Below are 24,096 nucleotides of genomic sequence, written 5' to 3'. Positions count from 1 at the left end.
GTAATTTTGGCTTTGCCAAATCAGACCACACTCTGGGATGTGAGCTTAAACTGTCATGGAAGGTAGGTTTCTGCTAGGACCAAGGCAAATTTTCTCTGAGGTGGGCAACTTGTGAGAGAGGGGAGGGAGGATAAGAACTCAAGAGGATGCCACTGTTTATTAAAGAGTCTGACTCCGATGTACTTTGTCCTGTGTCTCAAGGGAAGTTTGAGACAAATCAGTAGGGAGATTTCACCTTTCCTGGATCCATATTTTGCTTCTTTAGGTGCTGGTTTACGTTAGAATGGAAAACTCCAATGTGCAGGCATAGTGTTTTATTTTTATGGTTTCTTTTCTAGCACATAAACTATCTGCAGGTAAGAAAAGGCCATCAAACACTTATTAAACAAGCATTGAAAACATGACCATAATTGGGAAGAATTTTGAAGTAGGAGTTATTGAGTCAGGAGGAGTGGAATTTTGTAAGCTCATTCCTGAGGGAGTGAGTGGGAGAAATCATTCTTTCTGGTGAGAGCATGTATCCATTTGGGGTCTTTATTAAAAGGTATAGCATGCTTCGCATGATTCCACTTGTTCAGCAAGCTAGTTTAAATCTATATTTTCCATCTGTAGGCTAATCAAGAGCTCCATAATAGTCATGCACTTGAAATATTTAATATTGTGAGATTGTTGTTTTGTTTCATTTTTCCTGTCTCAGTAACACACCTTGGAAATTGCAGATTCAAGGAGAGAATAAAAATTTATCTTTTTTTTTTTCCATTCGAAAAGATAGCAAGAGAGGAAAATATTCTTTTCAGCTAGAGAAGCAAAAGAAAAAGAGGTGGATGAGCATGATACAGTGCTTTTTAGTTTGTTGGCTCAAGCATTTCTTACCACCAGAATATCTGCATTAGAGGCTGCGTGAATCTCTGAACTGTGCCTTCATTGATCAAATTCCTGCTTTGCCAGGTCTGTTTATGTCCTTCTGTAATAGTAGAGCTAGAAGTATTTTTCTCATTTTCCGTCTGGGTGTCCCACCTTCTGTTGGTGCATGAGACCAAGACAAAAACAGGAGTTTCAGGTGTTTGGGGTTCTTGTGTTTGTTCATTTGTTCTTGTGGTTGGTTGGTTTTGGGTTGAATTTTTTTTGGTGTTGTTTTGTTTTTTTTTTTTGAGGAGGGGTTGGGGTTTGTTTGGTTTTTGTGGGTTTTTTTTTTTGTTTTGTTTCTTTTTGTTTGTTTGTTTTGTTTTTTCCAAAAGACATAACAAACTCTGATGTTAAAGAACCTGGTTTTGAGACTGCGATCAGAATCAGGAACCTGAATGCAAGAACTTGACCCTGTCTGTGCAATATCCTTTGGAAGTCCTGTAGTTGTAAATAAAATGCATCTGTGCATTTGACTGTTAGCACTGCTGCACTGTTCTTTGACTTGGAGACTGAGTCTGCCAAGCAATAGTTGGAGTTTCCACCTACAGTGCAGCTCAAGACCTTGTTCATGAACACATTAAAAAGAGCAACTGACAGAGATGTGGGCTTCCTCAGACTTCAGGCCATGGTGCTAATGGTAAGGGCTGATATGTCTGACTCTTCTAAGACATTTTCCATTTTGGTAGTATTATTTCCACTAAAAGGTTGGGTTTCACTGGATTTTCTAAGGATTTTTTTTTTTTTTAATGGAAATATTATTTCACCAGAAAGCTGACCAGATTTAATTATTTTGACTTTTCAAATATGCTTTTAGTGCGCTGGAGAAGTCATGCAATAGAACAAGACAGCAACATGAACATCCATCCTGACAGTCTATTGGTGGGCTATTTGAAATGTGGGAAACCTGTAGAAGATGCACCAAATTCCTGGACCTTTGCAGAGACATAAGTGGGTGAACTCGGGCAAAGCAGTGACATTCGTCCAGAAGAAAACCATATAAAGCACAGCAGAAGCCAAAAGCAGAGCTCCTTGTACATGAATCAGTGAAGCTCATATTAGTGCGGTCCCAGTGACCCCAGTAAGTAACTCCAGTGACCCAGCAAGGCTTTTATTCGAGCATGTAAAATCCTTAAATGAAGCTGATGCAGAGGATATTTATATACTCAGAAGGAATACTGATGAGAGATTTTTCCGGAGCAAATGGGATAAAAAGGAGGTTTGTTCATAACCAAGTGCTCTAAATCATAGTGGAGCTGAAGTCTTAATTTTGAGTTCAGCTGAGAAACAGTTAGAACAGCTATTTCAGATCTTGTACAGGGAATGCAGGTAATCTCAGAAGAAAAGTAGGTATTTACTTGTCAAACCAATCATACTGGCTGAGATTGTACAGCTGCAATTGACTGTAATTTCAGGCATGGGGGTTTTCCCTTCATCTCACAGGAATGAGAATGAAGACAGATGGGGAAAAAGTGGAAGGGAGAGAAGACACTTTTTCTGAGCTTGAAAAGTTTGGAGAATTCTAGAAAGAGTATTTAATACAGATCTCTTCAGCAGCTATGTTGGACTGAGATACTTCGATAGGCTGTGTAAAAAGCTGTTAAAAGCCTATTATTTTTCCCATAATGCTACAAAACCTTGTGCACTTCATGAAGCGCTGGATGTCAGCCTTTAGTAGCCACAGAACAGCCTGTGTACCACTGTCATCTATAATTCCAGATATGCAATAACATACATAGACATACACAGCCATGGTTTTTTTCTGCTGGAAATCAGGATTTACATTAGTCCATACTGAAAAAGAAGATATTCTTCCCTTATTCCTTTTTTAACTGGATCTTTGGGAGGGGCTAACTTAAGGTATATAAAGAATGAATTAAAAGCTGTTCAAGCTATAGTGGTTCTGATATAGCAGAACACAATTGTCTCCACACAAACTTGATATTAACATTATGTGGAAATGTATTGTCCTTCGAGCTGAACTGTAGCATCACCAACAACAATTACTGTTGTGGGGGTTTTTTGTTGGATGGATTTACCATCCAACAAGGATGGTAAATTTCTGATAGCATGAGAGATACCATTTCAAAGAGAAACGAAAATCAGTCGATGGGTCAGAGAAACACAGTTCAAAGACCCATAGTTCATAAAGTATTTATGCACTGTTATGAAAATAAAGGGGAAAGGGAGCTTATGTAACACACCAAAGAACCGAAGAGCCAGCGTAAAACTTTCTTTCACATCCCACAACCGAACCTAACGTACATATTTGCAGAGAAAGTGTGTCCAGCTGTGTCTTTTCTGCAGCTGTCCCAGGGTGTATGCCATTTCCAAATACATTCATTCAGTTCTTTGCTACTCTCTTGTTCCTAGGCTGATGCATCATTTCCAAGCTATGTTCATTGTGACCAAGTGCAGAAAACTAGTTTGCCACAAGATTTTCTTTTTTCTACGTAATACTGCAATCTGCCAATAGGAAAGGGTCAAGAGGGAAGCAACATCAGAAAATTTACTGGACTGTTTAAACTCAAATGACGTTCCCAGAAAAACCAACCATCACTACCGCCCAAAGCAGAAAAGAAAAATCTTAACTTCCAGGTAATAAAAGCCTGAGAGGTATTTATGTTGCCTGTTGGCTAGCTCATGGTGTCCTTTACACCATTATTGCACATTGTCATGTCTAGATTAGAAGCTTTTCAAATTTCTTTTGGTTTTAGATAAGTAGCTATTTGTTTTTAAAATACTGAACTTATATAACAAGACCTACTACTGGCTTTGTGTCTGAAATATTTACTATAGTTGTAAAGAAAAGTGTATAAAAAGTAATGAAAGACTTAAAATTCTAGGTAACATTACTAACTGGATCAAGCCCTAATGAAATCACTAAGTTCCACTCTGATTCTGATGTGGTTTCCATGGATTTTTTTCCTCTTTCTTCTCTTTCTTTCATTTCCTTTTCTTCCTAACATGGGGCAGCAGTCACCATGCTTACCAGGAGAGATCGATGCAGTTTCCCCAGATGACAGTGACTCCTGCTTCCCGGTTGGTTAAATAGTTTATATCAGAAAGAGAGAAGAAGCTTAATTTTCCCAAGGTAGAGTCAAAATGCAAGCTTAGTGCAGAAATGCAGCCTAGGGCTTTACAGACTTTTTGCTGCTATCCTGTGTTGTTGCTGCTGACTCTTTAGCCACCTCTCTTGCATTTTGATTTTGAACATGCACACGTGAGCCTGGTTTTGAAAAGCAGGTGCTTGATTTATAAAAATAAAAACTAAGAAGTTCGTCCTGCAATTTCCAGAGCACTGCTCATGAAAAACTGGGCATAAAATGAACTGTTGAGGAATTTTAGTCATGCAGCCAGATTACAAGAATTCAAAATACATTTTGTGCTGAATGAATATTGAACAAGTCAGCTGGGACCATTAGTGAAGAACTGGTGCATTTAGGCAGCATGCTGAAGTTGCAAGATCATATTCGCAGAACAAGTTGAAGACGTATTTTATAGTGTGCCCCCACTCTCATGAAAACCTGGCTACCAAATCCTTGGTGTAAGACCGTTGCTCTCAGACGGTATTTGCAAAGTTGGCAATGTCTCATTAAGCTTAAGTTGTACATAGTAAGGAAATGCAGTACAGCAAGTTTCAGGTTTGGTTGATGTTGACGGATAAAAATCCTTAGAGAAAATTGTCAAGACACAAACTCGGATATAGTTTGTAACTGAAAATCAGTTAGCATCATGCATCCAGCTATATTTTACTTTTCTAACCTTTCCTTGTGTGAGGCTGCCTTTTCAAGAGCTCTCTTGTTTTCTATCTCTGGGGCACTGAACCCTAATTGTGGACTTTGCTTATGTCATTGTGGAGCCCCAGGCTGACTGGGAAGACCAGGGCTCTTTCTATAGTTATACCTTTGGTTCTGGGTCACTTCTGAGAGATGCTTCATTTTTCCCTATCTCAGAGTGCCTATATTTTAAACAGCGATGTTCATTTATCAGTTTTGTGGGATTCTTGGAGACTGAAAAGGAAAAGCTGTGCAAATGAGTTATATATTGTTATTACTAATAGGAAAACATAGATAAGGATGTTAGCTGACAGGCTCGCTGAAGGGTTTACAGCTGCTTTTGGGCTGCTTCCCTCGTATATGATCCATTAGAGCTACACTGAAAAGACAGATTTATTTAGTGAATGGAAAAGTCTCATGCAAACAAAACTGGACAGATGTGAAGTTCCTATATTCGGCAGTTGTATTAACATCTTCACGTTCTTTCAAGTGAAGATAGCTCTGTGGTATTGTCACAACTCGTCAGCTCCGTGTGGTATTGTACAGTGGTAATGCAGGCAATACTATACAATGTCAGCAAATTACTGTGCGTGCCTCCAGTTGTGCTCATTTTCTCCTCCTTTAACTCTCTTGGCTCCTGAAGAGGAAAGAAATATTTTGCCTTCTCATTCATGACAGATAGGAAGCATGCCTGATTCTTCTTTCTTCTCCTCCCCATTTTTCCCTTTACAATCCCCACAATTCCCATATTGCTCTCCCCACAGAGATGAATATTGAAAATAACAAGAACAGAATTTAAATGATGAGGCATCATATGTTTGGCATTACAGCTTTTTGTTATTTTGACATTATTGCCATGATTATTAACCACTGAAATCCATAATTTCACAACCTTGAAAGGACGTAAGTCATTTGGGAGCCACAAGTTATTTGGCACTGATTGAGTAATGTTCCACGTAGTTAATTGCGCTTGAAAAGGAGTGATGGGTTGTGGTCTTACTGTCATCTTTTTCAGCAAATGCTTGGTTCCCACAAGAAACCCTAAGGTTGAAGATCAAATGTGTAGGAGTTGCTTTTCTGTGATGATGATAATTTTGGTTTGTAAGCAGTGAGAAAACAGAGCATGCCCTTTTAATTCCTCTTTTGCAAAAGAAATAGAGGGGAGGGCTACATCATACATGTATTTATTTATATGCTGTACAGTTCTACTAGGACAAGAGGACTACCAGTCAAAATAGAGAACAGTTTACCGATCTTCATTGTCAAAATAAGCACTGAAAAATCTTGAAGGACCACATGTTTTTATAAGGAAGCATAATAAACAGATTGGGAATCAGTGGTAGTTTCTAGTTGCTGTAACTTGTGTTGATTTCATGGAGATTTAGGGACATGGTTTTGAGAATTTCATTAGGCACCTATTTGTGGTTTAGCTGTAAAAATTTTTATAGACTGGTTTTTAAAATTCTTGGGATGTTGCAAAGACTGGAAGGGCACTTCAGGCATCAGTTCAAGAACAGGCCGTTGTTTAAATCCATCCCACTCAAGAAAGCTCTTTTGTCTCCATGGAATGTAAGCAGGTGTGGAAGGTCTGTCCATTCAAAGGGATCTTCCCAAGTCAGAGCTCTATAGCTATTTAATGAAACAAACACTTTGGCAAAATCTGAATGTGTTTCCCTTTCTCCTTAACAAGTAACATTTCTTAAAGAATCACCATTTCTATCTTTTATTTTTAAAAGGGTTTTGGTTCTCACAGCTCCAAAAGAAATCTTAGAAAAAGCAAATGCCCTGCTTTCTAAAAGATCTCAATTTAAATTACTTAATTTCTTCTTAACTGTCTTTTATTTACAATATTATGTTGATTTTGTCTTTCAACTGTTGAAGTTAGTGATGGAAATTCACGAGCTGTGACAATGCATGCAATCAATTAGTAACACAACACCATAATTAGTGCTTATTCTGTCTGTATAATATACATGGGTGGGAGGTAGTGAACTCAAGGATAAGAACACCATAGAGCTGAACGAGAGAAACGTGAATGTATGTGCATCTTTTGGTTTGACTGTAGAACAAAACGGGTTACTATCAAGGGTCCATCTGGTAGTGTCGTATTTGAGTACCTCAGAGTATGGAAAGGGCAGCTAGGTCTAAATTACCAAAATAAGAGATCTGCACAAGGGCCCTGTGTGGTCAGTGGAAACCGCATCCATAGTTTTGATGTCTGAATCAGGCTGATAATCCCATCCACCTCTGCCAGGTGACTCTTTGCCTTGTAGTTCTTTCATAGTACAGTATAGAATAGTGTACCTCCTACCTCAGTATGAGAGTTCTACATTTTCAAGAGTGTATCTGCCCTTAAATCACTTTATCACAGGGTATGTGATGCTAATATAACTCTATTAGACAAATGTTTTCAGGTAGGGGGGAAAAGCCCCACAGAAGGCGGGCATACAATGTTGATAGCATCAATACATAGGTTTCATGAATGTACTAGGATTTAATTGTTGAATAGCTTGAATGCATACTGCCAAAACTTTGTGAGTGTCCAATTTACACCTTATCCAACCCACTCCATTACATGAGTCATTCTTGTGGTATTTTGTGTGAGATCAAAGTCACCTACTAACATCCTAAATAAGGCACAGTTTCATTAGTATATTAACATTTTATAGGAAAATTTTTATGTATCCTTTGTCTGGTTTTAGACATAATTGCTATACCTGTAAGTGATGTGGTTTCTAGATTTTTGTTGGACTAACAATGATTAGGCACCTGTTTGCATGCGCCCGGTCTTATACTCTATTTTATTTCCAGGCCTGTTGCACTGCGGCCTCAGTTTCTCTTAGGCTTTTGGACAAAATGCCAACAGTAAAGCAAGATGTGACTGATGAGCAGTATAAATGAGAAATTACCAATCGTTAGAAAGGATTAGAGAGTGCAGCAGTGACATCCAAGATAGCACTGCTTGTTTTGCTAAGCCAGATTTAGAAGAGAAATAAAGAAGCATTTATCCAAATCACTTCATTATTCAGTTGCATGGAGGACTAGAAACAGACATCCTGATAACCTCCGTCCCTTATTAACTCTGGTTTGTTCTCTTCCATGGTGTAGGAGACTGAAGGGAGAAGTGTAGCAGGGTGGTGGGAGGGGGCTTCGTAGCGCCCCAAGCCCTGGCATCTTGCAACCATCAAACGTGTGGGCTGTGAAACAGAGAGCTTTCTGATTTCACTGCACTCCTGCTCCGCACAGCAGCCTGATGTTTCCCAGCCTTAGCCTAATCTGGGCAGAGCACTAAGAGAGCAGCTTGGATCCGTTAGGTACGGAAGCGGAAGACAGCCCTGTGAAGTACCGAGCTCCTGGCGTTGTGGCGCCTTGTCATGGTTGGAGGCAGCTGTGGGAGCTGAGTCTTGGGGCATTTTAGTATTTACTCCTGTTGCAAGGGATGGGCTGCAGGGAGCTGGGCACGCTACCTGCTGCAGTCATTTTGTTCCTTTTGAGTTCCAGCATAAGGAGCTTTCAAGAGAGGAGGAAGCTGATGACCACAGTGTTCAAGGATACGTGGGAAAAGAGTTCAGTTTGCCTTCATACTTTTATTGCTTTACAGAAATTTGAAAATCCCTGAAGTAAGAAAACCATTGTGCTTTGCATACAGACATTTTACTTTCCTTTCTGATGCCGGTATGTAATCCCTCTGATGTGTTAGTTAAAAGTTGTCACATAATGACTGACAGCCCTGAAACACTGCTCCCCACTCGTTCCTTCCTTCGCTACAAAAGCACACCTACATCTACATCCACTCAGATAACAGCACCAAAAGCATTTCATTTCCATGTTGAATCTCCCCTGTGAATAAACAGCGGTGTTTCATTTCCCCATGTTGTCAATCAGGAGCCTTTCCTCTGGGACCTGGTTAATAAAATATGTCATTATCTACATTATTTCTTTTGGAACAGCATACAGTGCCTTCCTTCAACCCCAGCCATTGTCTTAACCAAAAATGGACTTGCATGTTGTGGTCAGTTCTGAAAATGGATTCTAATACAATATTTCTCAAGAATTGGGAAGTAGAAAAGAAAATCCAGGAGCACTAACAACAGTCTGAATTTAATGAGAAAGTAGGATCTAGTTCAGTAGCCAGCAATACATGACAGAATTCCTACATAACTACCAGTAATCACTGTAAAGGAGTAGATGCTTTTAAGTGCTGTGTTTTAATGAATCCAGTTACAAACTGGTTTTAGCATCAGGGTGATGCTCCTTTGCATCCTGTCAATGTTTTTTATCAGAAGACTAAAAAGCCCTGCTGGAACATTAGCCATGTTGTACAAGGGACATGGTGCCATCCCTGCTTAAGGGGATGAGAAACACAAAAGACCAAGGAACTAATATGAAAATGTCAGAAGTACAAGAGAATTAGAGGTCAGTTGCAATGCTCAGGCTGAAAAACTCTGCAGAGCCCAGAAGGAAGCATTTCTCTTGCCTCCCAGCCCTCTCTTTCAAGTTAAGTTTATTCCTCTTGCTAATGATTCAGTGCCACTGCTGTTGCCACTAAATGTCAGCCCAGAGAACTGTCTGTGTTGTTGAGTCAAAATGCATTTTTTTCTTCCATCAAGATAAACTGCCGTTCATATTGTAAGGGCTGTAGCTTTTCTTGGAAAGTCACTTCACTTCCAGCCAAGCTTTGAGCAGCATGAAATGACCCTGGCACGTAGCTGTCCCAGCTGTAGGACCATCAGCAAAGGGCATCAGTATGTCGCTGTTGTGAAAGAGCTCAGAGAGGAGGTGTCTGGGTGGGCACTGCAGTCTGTGTAACGCTTAAGCTTGTGTTGCCCAAGTGGATGAAGTGGGTTGCGCACTCTCACTTTTTCCGTTTTGAATAACAGTTTATCATTTAATATGCAACTGATGTGTCAGCATCAGTGTAAACTACAGGTGTTTAGGAATGTGTAATTAAGCTATAAACATAAATGCTCAACTATATCACCCTGCTCGAGGTGGATACCCTGCTGTGATGACTTGCTGTGTGATGCATGGGAGGTGAAGGAAGGGATAACCATTTCCATCTGATGCAAATGTACATGTTTTACAATAATGTTGTATGATAGACCACATTAAGCAGAACAAATAGAATAGCAAAGTTGAGGTGAAATAGAAATAACAATCCAAGTATATTTCTTAATTAATCAGCATTCGCAGTGAATCTCTGCGCTAGAAAAAGTGTTTCATGCATAATTTCAGGGATTCATTTTGACATTTTAATGATACTGAGCAAAATTCTATCTAGAAGAGTATTCCATTGAAACTGATGTAACTGATCCTTCTATTTAAGTAGCTACATATTGTTTAAGACATCTAGAATCTGTTCTCTCTTTTCTGTAGTAGGTACTTTGAGTAAGTTGTGCTTGAGACATATAATAGAGTGGACAATAGGAATATTTAAAATACTAAAGAAAGATTGTGGCCATTACTACTTTATTAGCATAATTTCAATAATAATTTATCTCTAATATTAAATTAGAGTCATAAAGATGAATCTAAGATTTCTAGGGAAACTTAATGGCCTGTGGTACACTTAAGCTCAATAAAGTCATTAAACTATGACATTCTCCAATGTCACACTCAGAAGTGGTATGTTTATGTAGTTGTTCACTGGTTAATAGAAAATTACAGCTTTCACAAAGTTTGGATGTTGTGTCAATGTACCTAAAACACTTGAGATGTCTCTGAAGCTCTGAATAATCCTGATATTTTTTTTTCCCAATGTCATAATATTCTTTAATTATAAAGCAATTATCTCTCTCAAATGATATCATATAAAACCATGATGTGGTGGTTGTTAACCTATATTTTACGTCTTGTCATTTTGTCCTCAGTCATCCTTGCTGTCAATTCAAGGTCATTTCACAGCATTTAGATTGACATAGACTCTAAGTACTAGATATATGAATAATACATAAGGGCAATATTAATTCAGAAATAGTAATGAATGTCCAAAATGGGTACTTCAATTAAAGTGTAAGGTAAGAAAATAACTATTTGGCTGCTACCTTAAGGATTGCTATCAAGTATATCATTTTTATGAAAGATGTTTTCTTATGAAAGGCAACTGTATAATGACTGTTTTCCGTCCTTTAGGGGCATTCACTGAATAAATCATTCTTATATAAAGATGAACTGATTTTCCTAAACTGTCACAGAATTATGAGTTTCAACCTTGAGATTTTTAGCTGAAAAGTATTCCACACGTGTACATGGCTGCTTTTTTTCTTTTTTTTTTTTGTCATGTGAAAATACCTGTTATTACCAACTAATGTATTCGCAGTAGGCTTCAGTGAGGCACACTGAAATTTACCCTATCTGTAAGAATGACCAGTCCAGGATATTAACAGTATCTAGGATGGTATTCTACCCTGCACAGCAGTGAACACAGCAGGTTAAAATGAAGGCCACTTTTGCTCACTTTTGATGCTCAGGAGTTACGTGCTGTACCACAGGCTGCAACCTTTACCAGCGGGTGTGTGCCTTGTCCCTCTTCTGAAATGCTGGTCTTGCCCCAGCCTCATGTGGAGCTTGCAACAGGGTTTGCCCATTCCTGAAGTACCTGAAGGGAGAATTCTTCTGTGTGACAATTTATGGCTTTTAGGCTCCCATTTATCTCATTTTCTTCTGGTTTTCCTCCTGTAAAACTGACTGAAACAGGACTAGAAAATTCATCTCTTACTAATGCATTGGTTTTCCTTTTGCCATTTGCTTCCCTTAACTTCGGAGAAATAGGCAGGGATAGTCTGTTTATGAGAGCTTCTCTTCCTGCAGTATGCCCCTGAACTCACAGCAGCACATTTCTTTTCCTTGTAACATGTTGATTAGGTGTAATATCCGACTGGATCTGGTTTTGCTCAGAGCCCAGAATTTGGTGGCACTGTCTGGGTTTGTGGTTGGCATGCAAATATTTAGTCAAATTGTTTTCTTTCCATGTCACTTACATGTGGACATGAAACCGAGAGCACTGATTATGCAATCGCACATTTTTTTCCCTTTTTTTTTCTAAATGAATAGCATTCAGTGATAAAGTTGGAAACGTTGTGCTCTGTTTCCACAGCTGCAGCGAACTCAGAGCAAAGAAAACAATAGTTGCATATACACATATGCGTTCCAGCTGCTGCCGACTCCCACGTTCTCCTTCAGCCTTTCTGTCCTCCTATTTGGGCAGATAAATTGTCTCAATGACAGGAAAGGTTAGTAGCGGATATGCTGCCAGTTTAATAACGTTTTGTAAAAAAATCAGAATTAGTGTATGAAGATACCAATTACAACTTAATTTGTGGGGTGATATAAGGTTGAAACTTTGGCTTGAGTTTCATTATGTGATTTTTATTTTGCCCTGCACTAGCTGCCCCTTGTAACCAGGGAGGGTAACCCCAGGGAAGTGCAGATAAAGGTTTCTGCTTCTTTTCTCTCCCAGCTTGGTTCCACCGGCAGCTATTTTCCTTCAAAGTCAGCAACTCTAGAGAGAAGGGTTTCTTTCCTGCTGTTCACCAGGCTCTGCCTCGCTCCTGGGGTGCCAGTTGCATCAGCAGGAGTTGGGAAGATAAAAGAGCAGACCTGGTGCGTATCCTCAAGATGCAAAATTGGTCAGAATACAGAGCCACAAGGAACAGCATTTTCTGGCTTGGTTCTCCAGCTTTGGAGCAGCATAGTCCACCACTGTGTGGACCACTGCAGGGAGTTCGCTGGAGTCCCTCTGGTTCTTGCTGTTGATAAATGTTTGGGGTTTGCTAATGTAACTCCGGGTGGCTTTTCTAGGTGCTGGATGATCAAAATATGTACGTTCACAGTATAAGCGAAATAGCGGTATAAGGACATTATTCAAATGGCCAAATGTCAGGGCTTGCATGACATCAGAATTTCCAAATTATTTTGAGGTTGAGGTAATGCATCAATATCCAAATGGCATTTGGTTAAACAAGGATACCTCAACTCCTGTAGGTCTTTGGAAAAAGGTAATTGGAATAAAAATTGTAATATTATTAGTCTACAAATAAATCACTACCTTTTTTTTTTCTTTTCCTGTATTTGATGGAAAAGCCTTACCAGATTTAAAACCCGAAAACACCCACCCTCCCCACCACAGCCCAAAAACTTGAAAGTAGGGCAAGATTCAGAATCTTTCAAGTGAAATGTTTGCAGTAGCACTGACAGAGTGATAAAACACTAAATAATTTGAGTTAGACTTTTTATGTAGACACTTGGTTTAGGAGTGGGTATTTTTCTGCTCTGATTTATAAGCACATAAAAATTCAAGGAATACAGCTGAAGATGAAATGAATGTGTGTGTACGTCTGCGTGTGAAAACTTCGGTTTTGTGTGGGCTGACACAGTGAAACTCTGCAAAGGTTTACAGTTCACATTTAGTCTTCAATGTTGCATTTGCTTCTCTGATCCACCTAAATTCATAATCCACCTTCACCACAAGAATCTTAACGTTATAAGCTAGAAGACAAAAATGGTCACATGACAGATTCATAACGATTTTTCTGGCATACGTTTAACAGTGACAGAAGACGAGCAGAGAATACGTTCTGTGGGCTTCCCTGCCTGTATGCCTCTCTCTCTTTCCCAAGGAAAGCGGGAAACCTGAGGCAATGACATGCACCCAGGTCTCATCCCAGCATGCAGTCAGTGTTCAGTCAGTTGAATAGTTGGGAATCAGGACTGTGGGGACTGTTTGGATCACACCTACTTCAGAAAATAGACAGTCTTTGCCTCCCTCAAATTTCTAAAATACACAGTATACTGCATGGCATTTGCTGCAGCTGACGTCATTGGAACCCTCCAGCCATAACTCATATCCCAGGGAAGAATCACCTCCATACTTTGGTGACAAATCTTCACTTCTCTTTTTCCTACGAGGAGATTTTCTCCTCTAAGTTATGCACCCACCACCTCAGAGAAGTAACTCCCTCGCTGTAGGACCATTTGCACACATCAATACAAGTTTCAGATCTAATTCAAACCACTGGGACAGTAATGTAGATATGCAGAATATCTCACAGTCTTAAGCAGGTAGAAAAATGGGCAGAATAAGCCAATACATCCTTCCTACCCTTAATTTATATTGTGCAGCAAGAGGGTACCTTTTGTGACAGATCATGTCGTAATGTAGAAGGCGTTTCCTTCACTCCTCAGCGTTGCTCAGAATTTTAACCAGGAGAAAATGCTGCACTGCTGACTTGAGAGTTATTTCCATACCTATAGCATCACTCATGCTCATGGCACTAACTTTGATTGCTTACTTTGGTCCTGTTTCAACGAACTATCTGGCTGAAATCACATCCTTATTTAAACTATATGTTGAACTGAAGCCTTAGCTGTAACTTTACTTTGGAACCAAGTATCCGGAACTTAGAGCAGAAAAAAACACGTTGTCCCAAGCTGCTGCATAGCTGCTATTTTTGAAAGACGCACTGTAAGTTATGTAATATAGGCTCAAGGCTTTTAAGATTGTTTCTGAGAAGACTGTATTGCACAAAACCCAAAACTTTTATGCTAGCATTTAGCAAAGGTGTCAGAGGGAATAGGAAACACTTGCCATGGACCATCAGTACTGAAGAAACGTGAGTGATGGAGTTAACCTGGTCTTGTTCGGAACAGATATTTAAAGTTGCTACCACAGCAAATGCTGAGATGCCTGCTGCCTGCTTTTGCTGTCGTGGTAGCATGATAAGCAGACTTAGCAAAGGAAAGACTTGCTATCCGTCTCTAAGTTAGGAAAAGATTGGAAATAAAACAGACATGAAAATTTAGAAAACATTTTGCTTATCAGTAAATACACTAATACAAAGTGAGAAGGAAGCACTGTGGCTACAGGCTGTGGCTTTCGTTGTCATCAGTCTGAAGGGAGTATGAATTGATACTCACTGACTGCTTTACAGCAAGTAATTCATGTCTGGCTCTGATAGGTTTATTTGCATCTCATTTAAATCAGCTTAGCTCTATCTCTCTGCCCCCGTGTCTCCTGTATCAACCTGCCCCTTTTCCAGCTTTGGTCTCTGATTACAGTTTCAGAGACCTTAGCAGATTCAGCATAAAACATTTAGGTTTATGGCAAACATTTCTGATGCAAAATCATTTCTGTGTGGTTCTTTCATGTTGGTCCATGTCTGATCTGGAACTTTGCTCTCTCTGCCATGCCCTTCACCAGCTTCCAGACAGCTTCTGCGTCCCTTGCAAGCATCTTGCAGACCTCAAATCACCATCGAGGTAAACAAGAGTAAACACATCTGCCCAAAATCATAGCTTTGTCAGACGATTAGGCTTTGGGGAGTCCATGCTGAAGCCTCAGTCCACTATGAAGAAGTCTTTATTATATCTATTTTCTCTTACTGGTTGCTAAGTCCTGCTTTGAATGATTTCCTGGTGGCAAGTGGGAATGTTGGGGTTTTTTTCTTCCTGCTAACTTGGACCTCTGAGGACTGGGAACCTCCAAGCAAAAAAAGATGTTACCAATTCCTGTATTCTTTACTCACCTGGAATAGCTGTATTTCTAGTAGTTGTGTTATACAAACATTTTCAGGTAAGATGTCAAAGGCTGTTCTTTAGCAGTCCCTAAGCCTACTTTATAGACTGGTGTCTACTTGCTGTATTTTATTATGTATTGTATTTTAACATGTAAATGCACAATCATCAATAATGATCCCTCTAATTAATGTAGCATGCATACCTCAGTTCTATCGCTCTCTTTGCAACTCCTCCTGACAAATGATTGTTTTGAATTCAGAATACTCTTTTCTAAATCCTAGGCTGGAGTGTATTATTTTAAAAATTGAGAAGACTTTTTTGACGTACCCTGAGCTATGCACGCATAATAAAAATACATGTTGCACATGTACTAACCAGAACTGTGCTAGCAAAAGTTCCTGAAATTAGAAACTTCAAACTGTGCTTCTTTGTTACTCTTCAGTGAGCTTTAAAGGCATCTCAGTTTGAAGACAATTAATGCAGTATTTTAAAGTTCTGAAAGCTTAAAATCAATAGTTTTGGACATGCACATTAAAAAATTAGAAACATCCCCGCTCCTTTCTCTGTGCAGAACCCACCCTGAAGTTAATGGGGAAAATGCTGAATAGAAAACTCCTTAGGGAAACTGTTTTTTAAGGAAAACTGGTTTGGCCTACATATGTTTAAGACTGCATAAGCATCATGGGGATGTGAGGCATGCCAGGAGAATCTCTTCTGCTACACAGGCCTTAAGTCTTGCTCTCTGCTTAAGGGGAATAGCAGTGAAAATGTGCAAAGATTACTGCCATTGATCCACTTCTCTGCTTTGGTTTGCTCTCCAGATGAGAACCGGGAAACTAATTTAGCTTTACTAAGGACATCAGAAGGGGGAAATTAAGCCTCCAAACATTAACGCATTCCTCAAGCTCAGGTCAAATTGACTTTAGTATCCCCGTGGTGATTTACATCCACAAAGACTCTGGCACTTGAACGTACAGTTGACCTTTAAGCACTTGATGGCCTCTGCACCTCGAGACTGAAGGTGGGAGTAATGTAAAAGCCACTGGCTTAGCTTTGTGTCTTTCTAGATTAATACAGGAAGGGAAATCATATTGGAAAGCAGTATCACGAGCTAAGAGTCAGGATGGAGGATTTGTTTGTTTATTTATTTATTTTAAGACACCTCAAAGATATTTCTCTCAGCATCCAAGAAGCAAAGGACCTATGAAGTCAAGAAACTCCCACTGGGAGTCCGTTGCTTGAAAGTTTCCTCTACAAACATATAAACAAAGCGGCGTAACAATGGATTAGCATTAAACAGCTGCCCTCGCTGGAACAGTTATTGTAGTGTTTTTACTGTAAACATCTGAACAACTTCCACACCAGTAAAATAAGAAATAAGAGTAGAAAACACGCAAAGAAGAGCCATCCCCAAGTAGTGAGGATGAGCCGTTCCCATGTAGTGAGGATAAGTTAATTTTCCCCTTGCATATTGTTAGCTGAACATTTCACTGAAGTTTTACTTAGTTTCTTGTTCTGCAAATTTCAAATTTCAGGCATCTAAAAGACACATCCATGATCTAGAAACTTGGTGAGGCAGGGAGAAATAGAGCATAGTACATGCATATAAAGTCTTGAACCCCTATACTATATAATGAATATTATCAGTCTATTACCATTATGTAAAAACTGTCTGTAAAGGTCAAAGTCTAAAAACCTATGAAATTAGGTTCTATGGCCTGTCAGCATTTGCTTATATTTAACTGGTTACTAGTATTGTAATTATTATAATGAATTTGAGACAAATCATGATCTTAACTTGCTTTCTGCATTTGGGATTAAATTAAACCAATTTATTCTAAGGAATTAGCTAGTCTTGTGGTGGAAAGCGATGAAATCTATAGAATGTATTTCACAGACATTTAATGGCAGTGAGTTTATCTTCTAGAGAATGCCTCCAAAATCGGCATCTGCCTCTCGTTTCCTTTATGTTTTGCCTTGTTTGGGTTTTTTTTTTCCTTCTCTTGCACAGCTTAAATTCAGTTTCAAAACAGTAATCTTGAGACACTTTTCCTGTTGCTACCAATGCCATTTACTTCCATATAATCACTTTCTTTTGCTCAGATGGCTTTGTTTTCCCATTAATGGTCTGCAGGAATGGTCTGCATGAATGGTCTGTTCTTTTGAAACAAAATACTTTCACTGAAAAAGTAATATCAGCACATAATGGATCAATTAGGAAGGCATGTGGCACAAAGAAGTGAACCAATCAGCCATTTTTATAATAGTGAGGAATATTTTGGTAATTATAGGTTGGTATTTCTTTGAAACATTTCTGCAGTTGAAATGTTTTTACTTACAATTGATTATTTTGCAGATCTCTTTTTGCATATGTGAAGATAACAATGCCTATCTATCTGTACGCGTGCGTGTACGTATATTCAGAAGCACAGCTATGCCATAGGCAGCGTACACACGCACGTATGGGCAACACGCCAAAGTCTCGTGAAGAAAGGCGGCAGCAGAGAACTGAAGCAGGACTGCTATGTGTGCATTGCAGCATATCAAGTAACTTACGGAGGGCACTGCTGAAACAAGATGCGTTGCTGTGTGCCAGATATTTTCCTCGGAAGAATATGTATAATTGAGGCTAATTGCTGATAATTTTTGGTTCAGTATTTGTCAGATGAACAGTGTAGGAATTTCGTGCTTGGATATATAATTGAAAAGCCTTAGCTTGGGAATCTGTGTCTTGTTTATGAATTTTTTACAAGAATTAACTTTGTATGAATATCATACTTTCTGTGTAGGTTTCGTCAAGAGGCAAGCTGTTTTGCAGTGTGTTGCAAAGTCTGTTGCCCCTTCCCCCCTAGGCTCAGATTTTGCATCGAGGAGAAGTTACAACAACATGGCTTTAGAGAAAATTCTGACTTCCAGCAAAATCAGCTTATCGGGGGAAACTGGTTGGCTGGGATTGGGGGTTGATCTCAAAGTGTAGATCTCAGAAACTCGTAATTTCAGGAGTATACTTTAACTACTGCCGTATCTCCTGTGTCATCACCAGCTTGTGAGTTTGGGGACAAATGGATGGAAGGGCTCCACATCCACAAACTAGTAACAGAAAACAATGCTCTGAAAAAGTGCCGGAGAGACAAAGAAAGGGAGCAACGCTGCAGTGTACTGAGCACAGGCTAGCTTAAAGCAGAGGAGTGCAACACCCAAAGCTTCTGCAATAAATTAGTTAGACTACAGCTTCTGGTTCTGTGGAAATTAAGTTCAAGAATAAAATGGGAGTTACACAATCATTACAGATTGGCAGGCATTGAAGACATCTATGGCGCCTTCTAAGATCTTGGCCAGGAAGACATCATATAAAAGCAGACTCTAAGTTATTTATGGACAGGCAGAGCCCAATGTTTTTAATATTCTAGATAGCTCAGGAGGCAAATCAGATTGGCAGTACCAGCAAAATGTGTCAGAAAGTCGCAACTCCTTCTGCCACAAATTAATAAAAAACTGGGTTTGGGAAAGAATCACAGTATTGCTGGACCTGGCAGTTCTATTCATGACTGAGGATTTAATCTATTCTCACATCCAGGGAGAAGTCTTTTTGGTTTACAATGCGCTGTTACATTTTATTTTTTAGTGTCAAACTGATAAAAATGGATTTGTCCTTGATTTTTGATACTACTGCCCATGCTGAATTCATTTCCAAATCATATGGAGGCCATATGTATTCTTTACACATAGACTGTACTGCACTGCAGAATTTATTCTCCTATCCTTTAAACACGCTGCTGTTACATGCCCGAAGACCAACATATTTATATGCTGTAGATATGTTTACCACTAGCATATTATGAGGCATTGTAAAAACTGTGTTTATCCACGTAATTTTTTATAATTTCTATGGAGGATAAAAGGGTACCTCAAAGTATCTGTACTCCTGTATTTATAGGTATTTTGACTAGCTCAGTTCATGAAGGGAAACATTTCATCGAACAGTTAGGCAAGCACAGAAAATGACTGCTGAGCAAGAGACCCGGTGATGAAATTATCACTTCCCTTGGTGTGATCGCTCATAAACGATCACAATCGTAATTGCTTTTAGATTAGATATCAGGAAGAAGTTCTTCCCGGAGAGGGTGGTGAGGCACTGGAACAGGTTGCAGAGAGAAGCTGTGGATGCCCCATCCCTGGAAATGTCCAAGGCCAGGCTGGATGAGGCTTTGAGCAACCTGGTCTAGTGGAAGGTGTCCCTGCCCATGGCAGGGGGGTTGGAACTAGATGGTCTTTAAGGGCCCTTCCAACCCAAACCATTCTATGATTCTATGATTCTATAAACCTCTTTAACTGCACATGTGTCCTCGAGTTATGGCCAGGGTACTTGCCGTCCATGCGTACTTATGCTTCTTACTCAGGAGATAAATGCCAGAGCGTGGGACTGTGGGTGTTCTAGGAGAGAGCAGAGCCAGGCTCCATCATGAGCGTGCCGGCGACTGACTGTTGTTACGGTATTGGTAACACCTCTGCTAAGTCATAGCCCGTATGAATACTGCATGATGGATGGCCAGAAATCAGACCGTCGGGCTTTCAGTGTTGCAGCTGCCCTGAGACCTGGGCCCAAGTCAGTGCTGTGGTACTTGTTCATGCCCAGGAAAAACAATGCAATCATTCTGATTTTAGTGTTTGTGTGATACATCAGGGATAACGGAAGGGTCTGCAAGCTTTAAAATAGAGATGCCCAAATAACAGTTCACAGGCAGCACGTTGCCTCTGAGATCCTTTCAGGTTGCTCACAGCTCCAAGGAAATTAAAACATTAAAACTAGGCCAGCAGGGAGAGGAGTGTGTGGTGCTGCTCTGTCATGCTTCCTGTTCGGGACTGTTGCCCGCTGGGCAGAGGAGGTGGGGGAAAAGCTCTTAAATACTTGTGAAGCAAAACAGATGCCGTTCTCCTGTTTCAGCAGGTTTAATAGTATCACCTTATTAGTTTTTGAAATAAGCACTTAAAAATATTTCCATAGAAAATTACTGCGTCCGTAGGAATATTTCCTGTTACGGGTATGCCCACGGGTGTCCACACGTAAGGGCCTGAGCATTTCTTTCCACCCTCCCGCCTGATGCCTGTCTCCTCCCTGCCTCCAGGTACCAGATACACACCGGCCTTCAGCACTCCATTATTCGGCCAACCCAGCCCAACTGCTTACCTCTGGATAACGTCACGCTACCTCAGAAGCTGAAGGAGGTCGGTTATTCAACGCACATGGTTGGCAAATGGCACCTGGGCTTTTATCGCCGAGAATGCATGCCCACGCAGAGGGGATTTGACACCTTCTTCGGCTCCCTCTTAGGCAGCGGTGACTACTACACTCACTTCAAATGTGACAGTCCTGGGATATGTGGCTATGACCTGTACGAGAACGACAACGCAGCGTGGGATCATGACAACGGCATCTACTCGACGCAGATGTACACACAAAAAGTACAACAAATCTTAGCTTCTCATAACCCCAGGAAACCTATATTCTTATATATTGCTTACCAAGCTGTTCACTCGCCTCTCCAGGCACCAGGCAAGTATTTTGAACATTATCGGTCGATAAATAACATCAACAGGCGACGATACGCTGCCATGCTAGCTTGTTTGGATGAAGCCATAAACAACGTAACTCTTGCTTTAAAGAAGTACGGTTACTACGAGAATAGCATTATCATATATTCCTCAGATAATGGCGGGCGGCCAATGGCTGGGGGAAGTAACTGGCCTCTCCGTCAGATATGGGTGGCCAGCCAATGGCTGGGGGAAGTAACTGGCCTCTCCGAGGAAGCAAAGGGACCTATTGGGAAGGAGGTATCCGTGCTGTTGGGTTTGTCCATAGCCCCCTTCTGAAAAACAAAGGGTCTGTGTGTAAGGAGCTCGTGCACATCACAGACTGGTTCCCCACGTTGATCACACTGGCAGAAGGGCAGATCGATGAAGATATCCAGCTGGATGGCTATGATATATGGGAAACCATTAGCGAAGGCAGGCGTTCTCCACGGGTCGACATCTTACACAACATTGACCCCATTTACACCAAAGCCAAAAATGGGTCCTGGGCAGCTGGCTATGGGATCTGGAACACTGCGATTCAATCTGCCATCAGAGTGAATCACTGGAAACTACTGACAGGAAATCCAGGATATAGCGACTGGGTACCTCCACAGGCCTTCAGCAACGCGGGCCCCAACCGCTGGCACAATGAGCGCGTTTCTTGGTCAGCTGGCAAAACCGTGTGGCTTTTCAACATAACCGCTGACCCGTACGAACGAGTGGACCTCTCTGCAAGGTACCCAGATGTGGTGAAGCAGTTGTTGCGGAGGCTTTCACAGTTCAATAAGACTGCGGTTCCTGTTCGATACCCACCTAAGGACCCTCGGAGTAACCCGAAGCTGAATGGAGGAGTCTGGGGTCCGTGGTTTAAGGAGGATGAAAAGAAGAAGAAATCAGATAAAAGTAAAGGTGCAAATAAGCAAAAGAAGAACAAGAACAAGACAAATCGGAAAAAAGGACAATCAATGCATTGCCGTTCACGTCTTGCTGGTGGATAGGCACTAAGGACGCTCTTTTGCCAACTCTAAGCTTGACCCAACTTTCTTGAACTTCTGAAAGACTACACCAGAAATGCTAGCTCTGCACTGCGGATGAAAGTTGTCACCTTTTACTTTTTTCTCTGATTTCACCAGCACAAGATGTCTCGACACTCTGCCATGAGTGTACGTAAATGTCCGCATGACAAACTTTCTCCTCTACAGGATGAGTGGTGCTCACCCGTGACAGCTACATTCCGGATAACAACGGCAATAACACCTGATTTCAGTAAACTCATTTTTTGTAGACAGATGGCCGTTCCTTGCCTGAAATATTTGGAGACCATGGAGATGTCCATGTCAGATATTCTCAAAATGACAGATGATTCATAGAGAGAAAGGAAAAACAAAAGTTGAGAATCTCTGTGGGTCAGAAAGTGTTACCAACCTGTGACAATTTTTGATACAACCCAGCAAAAAAATGAAGTCCTCAGAGTAACTTTTTAGAGGTGCTGGGGAGGGGGACATGATAGGAGGAAAGCTGCTTTGAATTAGACTTTGCCTGTCTTACATAAATCAGAAATATTTTTAATATTTCCTAGATGTGCTAAGCTCCCCCTGTTTGTAGTAAAACCAGAAGTTGCTACTCAGCACACATGAACAGCTAGCACACGCCATGTGTAATTTATTATAGGCATAGACAAAAACACATCACCAAAGTGAATGTAATATTTAAACACTTTAAGATAACTATACAACAGTATGTAAAAGACATAATTTATTTTACAGCACAATACTTATTTCTCTTCCATTAAAACTTTAATTACTGGGTGATGCAAGGTACCCCTTTGGATGCTGGGGTTGTTTGGGGTCTTTTTGTTTCTTTTGATTTTTAATTTTGTTTCCAGTCTATCATTCAGAGTTTTATTTAACAGATCCATATCCTCAGAGTACTGTAAAAGAAGAAAGTACTGTATACACTGCTAAGAGGAGAAAGGAGCATGATTCAGGTGCATCATTTCATTATATATTTGCCTCCAATTATTTTGAATGTAACAAAGTGATTATTTAATTTAGTAGTCACAGAATATTGTTCAGTTTCTGTACAGAAGCTAGACCATCTTTATGCTTGGGGGGAAAATTCTACTTTAAACCTTTTATTTATGTATCTATTAAAATAGTTTATTTTTATGGCATTCATAAAGTAGTCTGCCTCTTTTTTGCATCAAAAATAGCAGTATTGTCCTTGCTTATTTTAAATGAACTCAGTAAGCTTTTTGATTACTATTATTTTTGGTTCAGGGATGACTTTAATAACATTTCACTTCTGAAACAGAATTTCTTCTTCCCATATGTATTTAATTTGAGACAACTTTGCCCTTTCCCAAGGTGTCTGCATGGATGATTAATGGATGTACCGACTGCATATTCTTGGTGATCTGTGATAATGGATACAATACATACGCACATATAAGCTTCAAGATTAATTATGTTAAGTAAAATTGATGATTCATCTGTTAAATAGCTATAACATATTTTGGTAAAATTTATTATAAGCATGCTTTTCAACTACATCTCACTTGACTCAGGAATCCCATTTATATAAATGGATTACAGTTGAAAAATTAAACATTCATTAAATCAGTGCACACTAAAGTCTGAATCATGTCTAATGCTCCAACACCATCTGACCTTTATTGAAAATAAACTAACTGCAGACATATACTGCCAAAACCTACTATATTGCATCTTCTCAGCTACAAAGAAGAACAAAGCTGTCATTAATTAAAACTTAGAAACCAGTTAGTAATATTGTAGAGTTACTTTTGTAATGAAGATATTGAGGACAAGATAGAAATGGACTTCTCTAATATCTACCCATAAATAATAATTATAAAAGGATGGTTTGTATGTGTGTACGTGTTTAATATTGTCACTGTTATTTTTCATGTAGTGTTGTCCTTAAGGACTAATTAATTTTCTTGGAAATCTGTCTGGCTTTACTTAAGATCCAGAATATTCAGTGAGTAATCAGGAACTCAAATGTTCTCTAATTTCTCACTTTTTTTTTTTTTTTTTTTTTTGTACCATTGATGTCCTTAAAAGAAATTATGAAAACATCTTGAAATATTCAAAAATGTGATGTATAAAATCAATGTCTTTGAGAAAACACATGCCTTTTTTTGTCTTTGAGGAAAAGTGCAACTTTTTAAGTTCATCTGGATCGGCTCTCTATACACAGGTATGTGTAAACGATGACTGTTTATGATGTATATTTTCTAGTTTGGGAAAGATTTTCCATTTTGGTAATAAACTTTAGGAGAGAAGTGAAGGAAGCAGGAACTGAT

At 39.8% G+C, this 24,096-nt stretch overlaps 1 protein-coding gene across 1 annotated transcript; it reads left to right on the top strand.

Moving 5' to 3' along the window:
- Positions 1 to 20,241: 20,241 nt before the first annotated feature.
- Positions 20,242 to 21,810, top strand: ARSJ (arylsulfatase family, member J). The gene is made up of 3 exons (XM_010156607.1): positions 20,242 to 20,261; positions 20,324 to 20,910; positions 20,955 to 21,810. Exons 1-3 carry the CDS (start codon positions 20,242 to 20,244, stop codon positions 21,767 to 21,769), a joined length of 1,422 nt encoding a protein of 473 aa, XP_010154909.1. The 3' UTR covers positions 21,770 to 21,810.
- The last annotated feature ends 2,286 nt before the right edge of the window (positions 21,811 to 24,096 follow it).

This window comes from Eurypyga helias, unplaced genomic scaffold (assembly GCF_000690775.1).
Source record: "Eurypyga helias isolate BGI_N326 unplaced genomic scaffold, ASM69077v1 scaffold14928, whole genome shotgun sequence".
Taxonomy (NCBI): domain Eukaryota; kingdom Metazoa; phylum Chordata; class Aves; order Eurypygiformes; family Eurypygidae; genus Eurypyga; species Eurypyga helias.
The sequence above is the reverse complement of the archived record's forward strand: the minus strand, read 5'-3'. Positions and strand labels throughout refer to the sequence as shown.